Here is a 15,321-nt window from a genome sequence, read left to right as displayed (position 1 = left end):
GAAAATGTCTGCTTTCCGGAGTGGTGGTGTAGCCATGTTGGTCCCAGGATAGAAGAGAGACGAGATGGGTGAGGTAATATATTTTATTGGCTCAACTTCTGTTGGGGACACACACACACACACACACACTTCTTCAGAAGAAGAGCTCTGTGTAGCTTGAAAGCTTCTCTCTCCAACAGAAGTTGGTCCAATAAAAGATATCACCTTACCCATCTAGTCTCTACTTTCCGGAGAAAATTTCAATATATAATTGAAAAAACAATTGCCCCCAACCAAAAAGTTTTCAATTTTGACTGAAAGCTAAGATTTTTCTTTTCAAAATAGTGTCCCAGTGCCTCGTGGGAATTTTAATCTGGGTGTTTTACACTTACATTCTCCTTTATAGGCCAGGCTCTCTGGTTGGACTGTATCTCCCATGATGCACCACAGACAGGGATTCCTATGATGCATGCCTTTACTAAGAGGGGAGAAGGAGATGTTTTTCACCAAGAGAGCAGCCATACTACAACTCCTGTGAGGCACTGCAGCACCATTTTAACTGGAGATATTTTGGTTTGTGATTAAATTGCCAAAAAGTCTAAATTTTCTGTGGAAAGCAAACAAACAAAAAGTAATTTTTGTCTAAATTTCCTACAGAAAAACACTCATCTGTTTCTCAAACATCTTTACTCAATGCCTTGCAAGAAGAACTTAGCACATTTGCCTGTAGTAATCCCTTTGTATCTTAACTTTGCTTTTCTGCCTTTTTATTTGAGAGTGAATGGTAAAGAGTTAAAGCAATTTAAGTGCTAGAATACCTCCACATTAATTAGCCGAGAGGGTTCTGAGCTATCTCCAGAAATGCAAAGTGCAATAAAAGGCCAACTGGCAATTAAATTTGATGGTGCCCACCAGTGGCATTGGAACAATTTGTATACTGGGGGTGCTGAAAGCTATTGAACAAAACTGTAAACCCTGTATATGATGGAAACCTCTTCAAGCCAGGGGATGCTGCTCAGGGCCGTTGCAACCTATTAGGCGACCTAGGAGGTCACCTAGGGCGTTAGGATTTGCGGGGCGGCATTTTCTTTGGCGGCGACCGCGGCGTCTGGATCTTTGGCCGCCCTGGTCACCGCTGGCATTTAGGCGGAGGGAGCTGGGGCAGGGTGGCGCGGGGAGGGCCGCCAGCAGCAAGTAAGGGGGGGGCGGCACGCAGGGGAACTCCCTAGCTCACCTCTGCTCCGCCTCCTCCCCGAGCACGCCACCCCGCTCTGCTTCTCTCCCTCCCAGGCTTGTGGCGCCAAACAGCTGATTGGCGCTGCAAGCCTGGGAGACGGGAGAAGTGGAGCAGCGACGGCATGCTCGGGGAGGAGGCGGAGCAGAGGTGAGCTGGGGTGGGGAGCTGCCACATGGCTCCCCGGGCGGGGGGCTGTCACGGGGGGCGCCTCAGGGCGGAGGGGGGTGGGGAGCTGCCGCAGGGCTCGGGGATGGGGCAGAGCAGAGGTGAGCTGGGGTCAGGAGCTGCCGCATGGCTCCCCGGGCCCGGGAGTGTGTGTGTGGGGAGCTGCCACGGGGGGGGGGTGCCTCAGGGCGAAGGAGGGGGCGGGGAGCTGCCGCAGGGCTCAGGGAAGGGCGCAAGGTGGAAGTTTCACCTAGGGCGCGAAACATCCTTGTACCGGCCCTGGTGCTGCTGCACCCCTAGTTCCAGCACCCCTGATGACCACAAATAAACCTTCCCTTACTCTGCAGAACTCATTTAGTTCCTTCTTGACCATATTTTTGTGGCACGTGTTATGCCTATTGTATACAAGCCCCGATATGATCGACTCCTGTTTGGTCAATATAAGAGACCCTAAACCATACAAATTGTTTCTAACAGGTGTGCATTTCTCTAATGACCTGTATGTGTGTGCTTGTACTAGCCTTGGTAGAAGAATACAGAGTTACAGTGAAGGAGAGTTACTGCATTTTGGAAGACCTGGAGCCGGATCGCTATTATGGTGTGTGGGTCATGGCTGTGAACTACACAGGATGTAGCTTACCAAGTCACAAATCCACTTTCAGAACTGGTAGGTATATTTTGGCTTTTAAAGATTAGATCTCAGTTCCTGAGACAGTATTAACTAGACAATGCTATTAGAAATATAGAGAAGTGTTTCACTGATTCCATCCACTAGATAATAGGCAAGTCACATAGTTTCCCCACCTGTAAAATGACAGCAATGTATTTACCATATGTGAAATTTGAGAAAACACAGAATTTAAAATGTCCCCAATTGTGATGTGTACTTGAGGCATTGGAATGAAATAATATTAGTTCAATTTCTGACTCTGTCACACATTCACTGTGCGACTTTGGGAAAGTCGCTCAGTCTCTCTGTGCCTTGGTTTCTCATCTATAAAATGGGGATGATATTGATACTTACTTTTCCCCACCTTTTTTCTGTCTTGTCTATTTAAATTGTAACCTCTTTGGGGGGGGAGGGTGTCTCTTATTATGGGTATGTACAGCATCTAGCACACAGAGGCCCTGAATTTGGCTGGGAATTCTAGGCACTATCATGATACGACTAATAAATTATAATAATGGCAAGTAATTAGATAAGTATTATATATTAGCATCATTTGACAGATTAGGAAACTGAGGTTCAGAGTTTGTGACTTGCTTTGGGGGCACCATGATCTAGCACATTAGGCATAGGCTTAGGAGTCCTGTGTTCTAATCCATGTTCTGACACTTACTTTGCTGGATGACTTTTGTCAGATCATTTAAACTCGGCAGGATGAGGAGGATTATTCAATTTCCCTATTGGTAAAACATGGATAATGATATTTACACGCTTTATAATGAAATAATGTTTATAAAGCAAAGGTATTATTGAGACCACTTGGTGGACGCTGTGACTTTGACCCCTGTGCTTAATCCACTGAGCCACAAAGTCTTTGGATCCTCCTCCTCCTCCTCATCCTGTGGCATGTTAAGTCATAGTGCATATTTTTTACCAAAGATTTTTGCAAAAAATAACTGGAAAAAAAGTTCAGACTTGCCAAATTTTGTGAAAAACCCGCAGTTTTGGGGGTGCAAAATCCTTTACATTTAAATGGCCAAATGATTCACATGAATTTTCACAAAAAATGTTCCACCAGAGTTTTGTCCTGCCCTGATATCTAACCTCTCCAAATCTGGCTTCTGGCAGCTAAATGTTATTTTTGGCGTCAGGCTATAGTGCAAATTAGTTGTTCCAGCTGGAAAGTCAACATACTTTTCACAAAATCTGAAGTTTTTTAAAAGGCTAACTCTTTGGCCTGTTCTATGTTTGATATTGTTTTATTTATGCCTGCCCCTTTTGGAAGCTGGATGATTTTTTTATATGAACTATTCACTCTGCTTCCATCTTTTGGTCACTGCCCATCCATCTGAAGAGAACTCCCTCTGGAGTCCACTGATGCTACATTCTGTAATGGACTAATGGTAATGTTGTACAGTGGAAGATACTATATCACCCTGCCCTCTCAGACATCTAGGGACAGCAAAATTATCACTGACAATAGAAACTAGTTCTCCAGCGTATCAGTTAAGGGAATGACTGCTAGGTCACAAGGCTGGAATATTCAGATCCTTTAAATCAGAGGTTTTCAATCTATGGTCCGCGGACCCTTGGGGGGTCCACAGACTATGTCTAAGATTTCCAAAGGGGTCCATTCACAATTTTTTCTGGGTCTGCAAATGATCTATCTATCTTGCCACTTAGGCAAGCTTGCATTTGCGATAGATGGTCCCTTATACCACAAATCACAACAATGTTCAGCAAAAAGAACAGGAGTACTTGTGGCACCTTAGAGACTAACAAATTTATTAGAGCATAAGCTTTCGTGGGCTACAGCCCACTTCTTCACGACAGCTTATGCTCTAATAAATTTGTTAGTCTCTAAGGTGCCACAAGTACTCCTGTTCTTTTTGCGGATACAGACTAACACGGCTGCTACTCTGAAACAATGTTCAGGTTACTCCCAGTCCCAAAGGACCAGTCACTTACCCTAGGACAATTGGGCTTTAGATCTTACACCGAAGACAATGCTTGTAGCCAGTCCTATAATAAACTAACTAAAGATGTATAAACTAAGAAAAAGCAAAGAGAGTTATTCCCAATATTAAAGCAGATAAACATACACACATGAATGAGTTACAGCCTAGGGCTAACCCAGACTAAGCAGCTGCGGATCCCTTGCTTACGCTTAGAAATCTTCGACCTTCAGAGTCCAAACAGCATAGAGACAGTTTCTTTGTGTTAGGGATTTTTATTGCCTTCTCCCCCAAATTCAAGCTGATGGGATGAGTTCATACGTTCACCTCCTCTTCATGGGGGTGAGGGAGGAATACTATTAACAAAGTCTTTGTTCTTTGATGTTTCACAATGTCTCATTTGGTTACAATGGGCCTTCTTGATGGGCAGGACCTAACACCTTCTGTAGGAAGCCAGCATTTTACATTAATTAATGTTTCATTCTTGTTTGATTTATACAATTAAAGAGGATTACAATGCAAACCCTTAATATAACTTTATAATGGGGTACAGATGTTATAAATTAGATGAATACATGCAGCTTCCTACTAGCGTTTCACAAAGTCTAAACATGAAACACATTTTTATAACTGTAATACCTATTTTAACAGGTGAGCCAGACTGGTTCCCAGCTATATATTGGTCAGTCTTCAGTTGAGGCCTATGGGCCTTGGCATGAACTGGCACCTGGTCTGCCAGCATTACACTGTTGCACAGTTTAATTCGTAAAGTCATGGGAGTAAAAAAGACAAAATTGCTGAGAACTTAAAAATTGGATAGTAACAGACTGCATGATTCAGCCTTGTGATATTCAGAATAAAAAGCTCTCAACCATGCTTGTACCTGCTTCCATCACTTCACACTTTTAGGTTTCAGAGTGACACTCAGTGACCATTATTTCCTCCTTGAAAGCTCTGGAAAACAGGCTGAGTCTTATAACATCCTGATGGTCACCAAACCTGTGGTGGGCCAGTACATGGGACAGATCATCAGCTGGTATAAGGTGGCATGGCTCCATTGACATTAATGGAGCCACACAAAGTTACAACAGCTAAGGATCAGGCCCACTGACTTCTTGTTTTGGCGTGACGCTTCCCAGGGTACCATCACCTGTCCTTAGCATAAAGCAGTCTTATCTGTGCCTGCTGTGGATCAGCTCCCTGAAACCACAAGCCTCTGGCAGCACAAACACTACTTTCCAGCCCCCCTGCCCCCCTGCCCCCACATTACAAGTTTGTGATAGGTGCTCTCCAACCCCCGAGTCCTCTGATCATTCCCTGAAATGTCCAGCCCCTTATCTCATAGACTTTAAGGTCAGAAGGGACCATTATTATCTTCTAGTCTGACCTGCACAACGCAGGCCACAGAATCTCACCCACCCACTCCTGTAACAACCCCCTGACCTATGTCTAAGCTATTGAAGTCCTCAACTTGTGGTTTAAAAACTTGAAGGTGCAGAGAATCCTTCAGCAAGTGACCCGTGCCCCACGCAGCAGAGAGACGCAAAAAACCCCCAGGGCCTCTGCCAATCTGCCCTGGAGGAAAATTCCTTCCTGACCCCAAATATGGCGATCAGCTAAACCCTGAGCATGTGGGCAAGACTCACCAGCCAGACACCCAGGAAAGAATTCTCTGTAGTAACTCAGATCCCACCCTATCTAATGTCCCATCACAGGCCATTGGGCATATTTACCGCTAATAGTCAAAGATCAATTAATTGCCAAAAATAGGCTATCCCATCATACCATCCCCTCCATAAACTTATCAAGCTTAGTCTTGAAGCCAGATATATCTTTTGCCTCCACTGCTCCCCTTGGAAGGCTGTTCCAGGACTTCACTCCTCTGATGGTTAGAAACCTTCGTCTAATTTCAAGTCTAAATTTCCTGATGGCCAGTTTATATCCATTTGTGCAATATTACTAGTACTACCTGCTGTTCCCAAAGAAATAGTTTACACCAGCTTGCAAGATTCAGCTCAGGATCACCACATTGCTTAACATCACAGCACTTAGCCTTGTTTTCACTGTAAATATATCTATGTTTATTATCAAAGAACAGAAATCCCAGTGATGATATTTTAGGGACTGATATTAATATTATCCCAGAAGTGTTAAATTCAGAACTTGGTAGGCTCACATGATGCCAATACTTCATGTAGTGGAGAAAAGTTTGTAGAGAGAAACTGAGTGAGTAAACAAAATCACTTTCAGCCTAGAAAATAAGACCTTGAATCTGATAGGCTAATTCGGTACATTATTTCACACAATATTCCTTTGATCACTTGCAATCTGTGTCCTTCTTCATGTATATTTGTCTATATGTGCAATAGGGTTTGTAGTCCTTGAATTTAGGCCATAGGGAAGAGAAATGTATTAAATTTTGGTAGCTGTATTGCAACAATATACTGGACACAATTAAAGCAGCAAAGTTATCCCTTTGCTACTACTCAGTTCTTCTGCATCATATTAATTTTTGTTATACAGTTGATGCAAGGGCTGCTGAAGACAGAGCTGTGGTAATCTAGGTATAACCAGACCCTATGCTGCTTCATGGGTCTATTCCTTAAAGCACCACAGAAATGAGTGAAAAAAGTGTTCGAGATCATCTAAATCAGTGGTTCTCAAACTTTTTTACTGACCTTTCACATAGCAAGCGTCTGTGTGCAACCCCCCTTATGTAAAAAAGTGTTTTTAATTTATATTTAACACCATTATAAATGCTGGAGGCAAAGTGGGGTTTGAGGGTGGAGGCTGACAGCTCGCGACCCCCCCCCCATGTAATAACCTTGCGATACCCTGAGGGGTCCCGACCCCCAGTTTGAGACGCCCTGATCTAAATTAACTTGTTAAGGAAACTCTGAACTGCATGAATTTACATAATGGGTTCTTTCTGGAGGGATTGAACTTGGAACCTTCAGCTCCAAAGCATAGGGCACTATCATTTAAACTACAGAATAAACTGCATGTAATTCTTACTATTTTTTTTTGAAGAGATGGGTAAAGTAGTAAAGTGTTTTTCCTGATTAGCATGCCACCTGCCCCCCCCCCCAAAAAAAAAAAAGTTAACAGGGGATGGGAGAACATTATTGTAGTGGAGTTGTTTCCACACACATTATTTCCATCTGAGGAAAAAGATCTTTCTACGCTAATTCCGTTTATTGGTTTTTTAGGATTGGTGACATATGTTTTGTGGTTGTCTTTTCATTTCAATCTGCCTAGCATATATATTGCAGTTGCTGTAGCATTCTTCATAGTACAGCTAATACATCATTGTGTTCACAGCACCCTCTACCCCCTTACTAAAGGCAGAAGACTGTACTGTGTGTTGGGACACTGCCATCATCCGATGGAGCACAGCCAACTCAGAAGCAACAAAGTCTTTCACACTGGAGTACTGCAGACAGTACTCTCCTGAAGGAGAGGGTCTCAGGTCAGTACCTAAGGTTTGAAATGTGGATAGATGAGATTAAACAGAAGCTAAGGAGCACTTTCCAGATCATGGATTATTATAGAAGTGATTATTCTGTTTGTCCTGAATTACATATAGAAGAAATCAGCTTCTGGGCCAGATGCTAATCTCTGATATTAGATCGGGGGAAACTAGAAATACCGTCATTTTATTCTGCTAAACTAATGAACCCATTTACTTCAGCCCCAAACCTGAAGTCCTTATGCAGTCTTTACTCAGGAAAAACTTCCATTGAGCTAGTCCTCAGTTGGGAAATAAAAGACATTAAGGGGCGAATTCTACCTCCTCCTCTTCACCTATGGAGGCCCCCCTCTTCCACAGCAGAACCAGTGCACTTGTGTTGCACAGAAAAGGGCAGGGGCTGGGAAGTCTGTATGTTTGCTTAAAAAACAAACAAACAAACAAAAAAAACAGATTAAGAGACCTGAAAATCTGTTGTGGGGGTTCATCACTAGAGCATAGCAGAAGGATTCATTCATGTGATTTCTTTATTAAACACATCACAAGTATTAGTACGCTATCGGTATGAAGCTCTCCTATGTTAAATTTTAACATTTACAATTAGATTGTAAGCTTTCCTAAGACCTGATCCATCAATGAGTTCTGTGTGGGTGACCGCCTGGTAATTTCAATCAGGCTTTATGCTGGCACAGTATCTGTCTGTGCAAATCATCTTGCTATATCAAAAAAACTTGCATTGTAAGATCCTCAGGGCAGAGACCTAGTTTGCTATGTATTTGTGCAGCACCGAAAACAATGGGGCCCCAGATATTGAGTGGGTTCAGATTCTAGATATTCTTGCAATGCAAATAATAATAATTAGTAATACATGTACTCTAAAAACTACAATAACAGGCATATCTAAATTATGCGTGCACACAACTTATAAACCATTTCTCCTAGGAAAATAAATAATAATTAATCATCACTAATAAATAACCTTTCCTACCCCACCTCAAAAAAGACTCCCCACAGAAAAACAAACCAACTCTTGGATTGGAGCTGGTTTGGAATTTTTTGACAATTTTTGGGGTCAGAAAATGCCAATTTATTGAAACCAAAACGTTTTGTGACAATGTACTGCTTTTGACTGAACTTTTGGGAAAAGTTTCTCAAGTCCAGGATGGAATTTCAGGAGGTGAGGAGAGGGGGGAGACCCACCCCAGAAGAGTCCAGTGATGATGTCACTCACCTGGGATGTCAGAGACCCAGGTTCAAGTCCTGGGTCTGAATCAGGCAGAGCAAGGACTTGAACCTGGGTTGCTGATGTCCCACATGACTGTTCTAGCCACTGGATTATTGACTATTCTGGAGTGGAGCTATTTCTCTCTGTTTTTTCACCAAAACACTTCAAAGGGTCTTTGTTTCATCCTGACATGGAATGGGTCCATTTTCGAAATCTCAAATGTTTGTGGGTCGGCAAAACCATTTCCCACCCAGCTCTCTTACCATCCATCACTTCAAACACAGTAATGATGGCACTGAGTATATATGTTGTCATCATCCATATCAAGGCTCATATTTGTCAGGTGAGGGTAATAGACAGGTTCCAGTGACATCAGCACTGTCCCAGACTGCACTGACTTCAGTGTGTGTTCCCCATAACTGATCAGTATATTTTCTGTCCTCTTGTACCTGCCCAAAGGATGGCAACAGAGAGAATGAGAAAAAAAACAGACCCCTCATGACCTTCCAGCCCCACATGATGCAGGGATAGTAAGGAAGACGGAGGTTATACAGAGGGAAGAGCCCATTGCCCAAAGACGTTTGGGGGAATAGTTTAATTGTTCTTAAAAATAACAGAAATGAATTAGGTGACACACAGAGGCAGTTGGTGATAGTCTCTAAGGAAAAGGAAAAACAAACGGGATAAATACATTTTAAAAGAATATTTAAATAGCCTGCAAAAAAAGTCAGTACCAATGTGCCAAATGTAGCCCCCAGAGCTCTACAATGTAGACCATGGCTCCTCCTGATCTTTAAATAGGGAGTTGAGGCCTGCATAGACTAAATGTGCCAGCACATGATGCTTTGTCTTAATCCAAGCAGGAGGAGGAACAGGAGTTCTGCATGGCTGTCCCTGGTACAGGCAGCTGCAGTGTGCTCAGTTTCATACAAATTTTATGAGGCCCTTGAATTCCAACCAATGTTGTCTTCAGCTAGGCAAAATGTGGTTGCTCCTGACCATACAGTACATGTTTACTCCAAGTTTACAAGTTTACTTACAATTAATTGGAATAGCCTCTATTCTGCTCAACAGCAAAGCTGAAAATGTTCAGTTTTCTGTCACTGGTGAGCAAAATAAGTTCAGTGTGGAGCAGTTTGCTTGTGTGAAGATAACTGTGCCTACAAAATGACAGAATTGACTGACCCTCATTGTCAAGTATGCCTGTGCAAAATCAGAAATGTTCATGAATCTATATATTACTGAATCAAATTGATATTTTGGCCTTTCTGTGGATAGAAAATAGCTTTTCACTGTGACCAGAGTGAAATTTCAGAAAGGACAAAAAATAAAAGCAAACAGGGAGTACATTTGACAGACACCACAGATCTTGGGGATATGCCAGGCACAGGCCATTTACACAGCGAACCTGTATCTCTAGTCCCATCCTGGTTTGCTCCAGCTCCATGAAGCCCAGAAGCTGCAGAACCCCCTTTCAAGGGAAATCCAAGAGGCAGGCCTCTTGGATTTCCCTTGAAAAGGGGGTTCTGCAGCACCAATGGGGATCTAATGGAAAGTTAATACAACTGCTGGGGTGGCCTGGGCATGGTGGAGGGAGCAGAGAATGAGGGAGGAGACATGGGGAAGTAGTGGGCAAGTTGCGGGTACAGGATACAAATCGCACACTCCTGCTGGTATATGGAACTTACCAGGAAAAGGTAATACAGTCCTAGGCTACATTAACTTCTCTGCATATATCCTTCCACCACAGACAAGGGGGGTCTCCAATGCACCATAGGGGGCTGGATCAGGTGCAAGGATACAGGGCCTACACACAAATGGTTGTGGCCTCCTGCAGGTTCCAGGAGATCCACTAGGTATGTGGAAAGACCACACCCTTTCCTGTGGAGACAATCCCCACTCCCCAATGGGAGAGTTGGGGGAATCTCTGCAAAGAAATCGGCACAGAGATTTTTCTCCCCAAATGTTCCCACCCCCTTCAATTTTTCATCCGCATGCATCCCAGGATGATTTAGTTCAGAACCTTTTTTAGTTCTCTGACAACAATCAGTCCCTAACCTTGCTATTGTGGTGGCTGAAGATTTCCTACTGGCTGTGTGTAAACTCATGGAGCTCCTCCTCAGACATCCTTGCTTTTCTTTAATCCTTTTCCAGGCTAAGTGGGCTTGAAATATTTCTTTAGATTTCTATACTGCTGCTATTTTCTCACAGTTCTGCCTTTTCTGGGTGGAGAAGTCAATGGAGCGGTGGGTGGAAGATGGAAAATTTAGAGAAATATAGTCCTGGGATTAGTTGTGTGGGCTGTTCAGATAGAAACCGTGAGAAACCTGAGAGACAGAAATTAATATGTTGTGAATTCATAAGAAGTAGAAATAATTGTGTTTGTGTTTTCCTGAGTGAATTTAATCCTTGTGATCAGTTGAGATAGACACCCCTAGAGACTGAAATCTTCCATCTATGTGTAGAATAGCAGGGCAAGCATCCCTGCCCATTGCCTTGCCAATATGTTTGACTCCTAAACTGAGGGGACAACCTCTAGCAGCAAAAGAATAATACTGAGTCTCCAATGCCCATTCAGTCTTGTTGAGACTGCCATGAAAAGTGACAATGAGGGCCAGTTATGGTGATGATTTGGTGACATGGACACTTGTCCAGTAGGAACTGGATTGAGACCACCAACTCCTTTCACATAGACCACTTACTGGCAAAGCTTTCCCTCAGTACCACTGATCTGTGCTGGATTTCAGCTGGCATCCTGATGCCAACTGGAACCTTCAGATGTCTATGCAATATTACCCCTATCTACTGGCAGGAACACTAGCCTGGTAGAGAATGGACTGCTTTGCTTGAGGCCACTCTCAGAAGTACAGTCTCCACAGAGAAGATAGGTCTGGGAATGATCTAACAATGTTGTCCAGTGTCGAACAGTGCTGTGGAGATGTGAAAACTTGTGCATGCTGAGCAGTTGCATCTGCCACTGAAGTGAATGGCAGTTGTAGGTGCTCAGAACCTCTGACAATCAGCCCTAGGTGGCTCAAGATGAGCATCCCAAAACAGTCATTCAAGATTAAGCAATGCTTGTGAAAAAAAATTGGGCCTAAATGATTTGCACACAGTCACTGAAGAAGAGCCTGGTACTGTGTTCAGTTATACTAGCGCAATTCAAACTCCTTTAAGAAGGGTGTAGATGGGCAGATAAGCAGGCCTGAAGTACGTGGCACAGCTGGAAATGGAACACCGATGACCTGATTCCCAGGCCTTTGCTTTAGCCACAAGACCATCCTTCCCTCTCAGTGGGCCCAATCCTGTGAGGTGCTATACTTGCAAAACGTTGTGTACGTTCAGCTCCCACCACGGATATCAATGATGTCAGCACAGCTCTAGATGTTGGGTTTCACTGGTGGATTGTTTGGAAGCGAAAATAGCTATTTAAAATACAGAGGGGATTCTGAACATTTTAATATATATATGTTACCCATTGGCTTTAGAATTTTTATTGAAATAGATGGGAATAAATGGGATATAATTGTTATGTGGATGAAAACAAACAACTGCTATAAATCAGATTTCTCATGACTTAGAAAAAGCTCCAGTTTTCTAGGCAATTTCTGAGCATTGAGCCACATCAGTCAGGTGACACAATCTTGTTCACCAATTTAAATGTGAAGAAAAATGTAACTCCCCCTTGCTTAAAGTCAGATAGTGTTCCTGTTAAATATAATACCTGAAATTTGGAGACTGGCTTTGAGACTTAGATTTCTCATTCTAAACAGGAGCAAGAGAAAATTAAAACATCGGGTGTTTTGTGTTCCTTTACTTTTAACGCCCTGTACTTTTTGTCAAAGGTTTTGTAGCCATAGTATGAAACCTAAAGAAAACCTCTTGGAAAAAGGCCAAGTTATGTCATGCTCTGCCAATACAATTATCTTTTTACATTTCCAATTGTCTGTAAAATGTGCAGGCATATTTTAAACAGCAAGTATATAACTGAACACTCAGCATATTTTGTTAGATTGATTTCCCTTCCTTCTGTGACAGAAATTACAGGGTTCAGTGGTTTATGCTAGATTAAGGGAGATCTAGTATCACAGTTTATCACAGGGACTTGGAAATGGAGCAGGCTTTTCCCATAGCACCATCAGGATGTTAACAATGCCGATTCCCTTCCCACATACTTGCCTTATACTCACATAAACCAGGCAGTAATCACACCTTTTTCACTCTAAAGTTTGTATTACTGACTAGAGGGCTGACCTAAAGCATAACCAACAAAAGTGATTGCCTGTGGCTGGGGCGGGGGGGGGGGGGGGGAGGGGGAGGGCCGCTCATTGGCTCAGTTTTCCACCTCATCCCTTCCCCCAGCAGCCAGACCAAAAGGCAAGGCATTCAAAGACATTTCTCGTTTGGGACTCAGCTTGTTGTGAGTCTGGAGCTGGCTGAAATTAACTGAGTGTTGCAAATGAATGTCCATCTTGTTGGCTTATCCTCTTTCATTAGTTGGCACCAGCAGGGATATTTTTTAAGCCTTAATCTCAGATAAAATTGATGGGCTCTATTCTTAGGAAGCTCAAAGCTAGCTAAAATAGGTTACTAGGCACAGTACCTTACTGGCAAACCTCATCACTGTTTTACTGATAGGTCCAGTCTGAGTCCAGACAACTTTGTGCTGCTATTAAATCTGAGCTGTAGCTGAAATATTGCACTCTCATATTGAGATGGGCCCAAAGCCGGAATTCAAATATCCTCAGACTTGGAGGACATCCCAGTCTGAACTTGATGGCTGATCCTACTCTGAACACAAACTGCAGATCTGAACGCCCCTGCGCTATGAGAAAGTTTGGCTCTGACTCAGGATGTGAATGTTGCAGCTTGCTCCCCTCTCTACTCAGATGGATGTGTTGTATAGCCTTTGGATAGGCTAAGAAGCCATCTCAAATGTTATGATATAATTATTCTAAAATGTGGGGGAAAGGACACCTCCTGTTTTCATGGTAGGGCAGTGAATTTTGTGGCATCTCATAGGGAAAACAGGAAGGCATTGTGCAGAGGAAATCACTGAGCTTGAGAGATTTTGCCCATTCATTAGGACAAGCAGTTTTCTATACAGGTTTCAGAGTAGAAGCCGTGTTAGTCTGTATCCGCAAAAAGAACAGGAGTACTTGTGGCACCTTAGAGACTAATAAATTTAAGTGGGCTCTAGCCCACGAAAGCGTATGCTCAAATAAATTTGTTGGTCTCTAAGGTGCCACAAGTACTCCTGTTTTTTCTATACGTCTTCTTGTAGCTCGATTTTTAGCACTCTTTTAACTACTTGAGCAAAATGGCTCCTTTCCAGTGTGTTCTGCTTCTGTCACAGAACTTTTAACGGAGAACTATGAAAAATAACTTTACCTGCAAAAACTGTTGGGGTATCAGGACATTATAGATAACAGAGGGTCCTGTGGCACCTTTGAGACTAACAGAAGTATAGGGAGTATAAGCTTTTGTGGGTAAGAACCTCACTTCTTCAGATGCAAGCCCGCTTGCATCTGAAGAAGTGAGGTTCTTACCCACGAAAGCTTATGCTCCCTATACTTCTGTTAGTCTTAAAGGTGCCACAGGACCCTCTGTTACCTTTTACAGATTCAGACTAACATGGCTACCCCTCTGATACAGGACATTATAGAGTGTCCCAGGCTATCTTCCTAGTTTAAGTAAGTGTGGACAACTTATTTCAAAGCTTTGCAAAACTCCATTCCTGCCTGAGTCTTGGCTGTCTCTCCTTTCTTGCTTCTTTTATTCTACTTTAGCCTGCCTCCAAAGTGCTTCTTTTGTATTATTCTTGTACTCTCATCATGCCTTTTTCCATGTTGCTCCTATACTCAGACCAGTCTTTCTCCTCTGAGACCACCCTCTCTTTAGTCATCCCTCCTCTAGTCACACTTCTCCCACAAAGCCTTTCCGGGATAATCCACCAATATGATTATTCACCTGCTTAAAGGCAGGCACATGCTTAAGTACCTTGTTGAATCAGGGTCTTTATCACTTACTTGGTAGTGATACAGTCTGTCAATCTCCATCAACTTTGGGTTACCTGATTCTGCATTTACTGCATCTCTTTTGGGATTTGCATGCTTATTTCTATAACAAGGTTTGGCTTGGTCCTGATGAGCTTAAAACCCCCCACCCTTTGAAGTTCACTCAGATTGGAAACATCTTTGAAGAACATAATGATTTTTTTCTCAAATTTTCTTGACAAAAGGCACTGTAAAATGCATACAATGGAGAGGTGAAATAAATCGCACATAGAGTGCAATCCTGCAATCTTTGTGCACACAAAGCTCCCTTTGAAGTTAAAGTGAGTTTTGCCTTCATGAAGAACGTGTAAGGACTGCGAGATTTTGCTCATACTGATAAACAAGGCTCAGATGTGCATGTGAAAATCCTAGTGGAAGAGCACTCACTGATCATTCTTCAGTTTGTACTGCTCTCTGGTGGGACATCTGCAGAAAAACAGTTTAGATAAATTAATAATAATGGACTTGCATAGCAAACTGCATTTGCCTGTCTGACATACTGTGGGATCATAGGTTTCAGAGTAACAGCCGTGTTAGTCTGTATCCGCAAAAAGAAGAACAGGAGTAC

The 15,321-nt window shown here is 42.8% G+C and overlaps 1 protein-coding gene across 3 annotated transcripts in view; it reads left to right on the top strand.

Annotated features, from left to right (window-relative positions):
* Nucleotides 1–15,321, top strand: part of CMYA5 (cardiomyopathy associated 5) — a 63,339-nt gene that overhangs the window by 31,442 nt on the left and 16,576 nt on the right. Inside the window, exons 8-9 of one of the 3 annotated variants that reach the window (XM_034774527.1) lie at nt 1,902–2,048; nt 7,325–7,472. In XM_034774527.1, the coding sequence (XP_034630418.1) occupies nt 1,902–2,048; nt 7,325–7,472 (295 nt within the window). Of the gene's footprint in view, nt 1–1,858; nt 2,049–7,324; nt 7,473–15,321 lie in introns of those variants that run through there. The other 2 variants (XM_034774529.1, XR_004646254.1) reach the window with 2 other exon arrangements.

This window comes from Trachemys scripta, chromosome 6 (genome assembly GCF_013100865.1).
Source record: "Trachemys scripta elegans isolate TJP31775 chromosome 6, CAS_Tse_1.0, whole genome shotgun sequence".
Lineage (NCBI taxonomy): Eukaryota > Metazoa > Chordata > Testudines > Emydidae > Trachemys > Trachemys scripta.
This window is presented reverse-complemented; position numbering and strand designations above follow the sequence as displayed.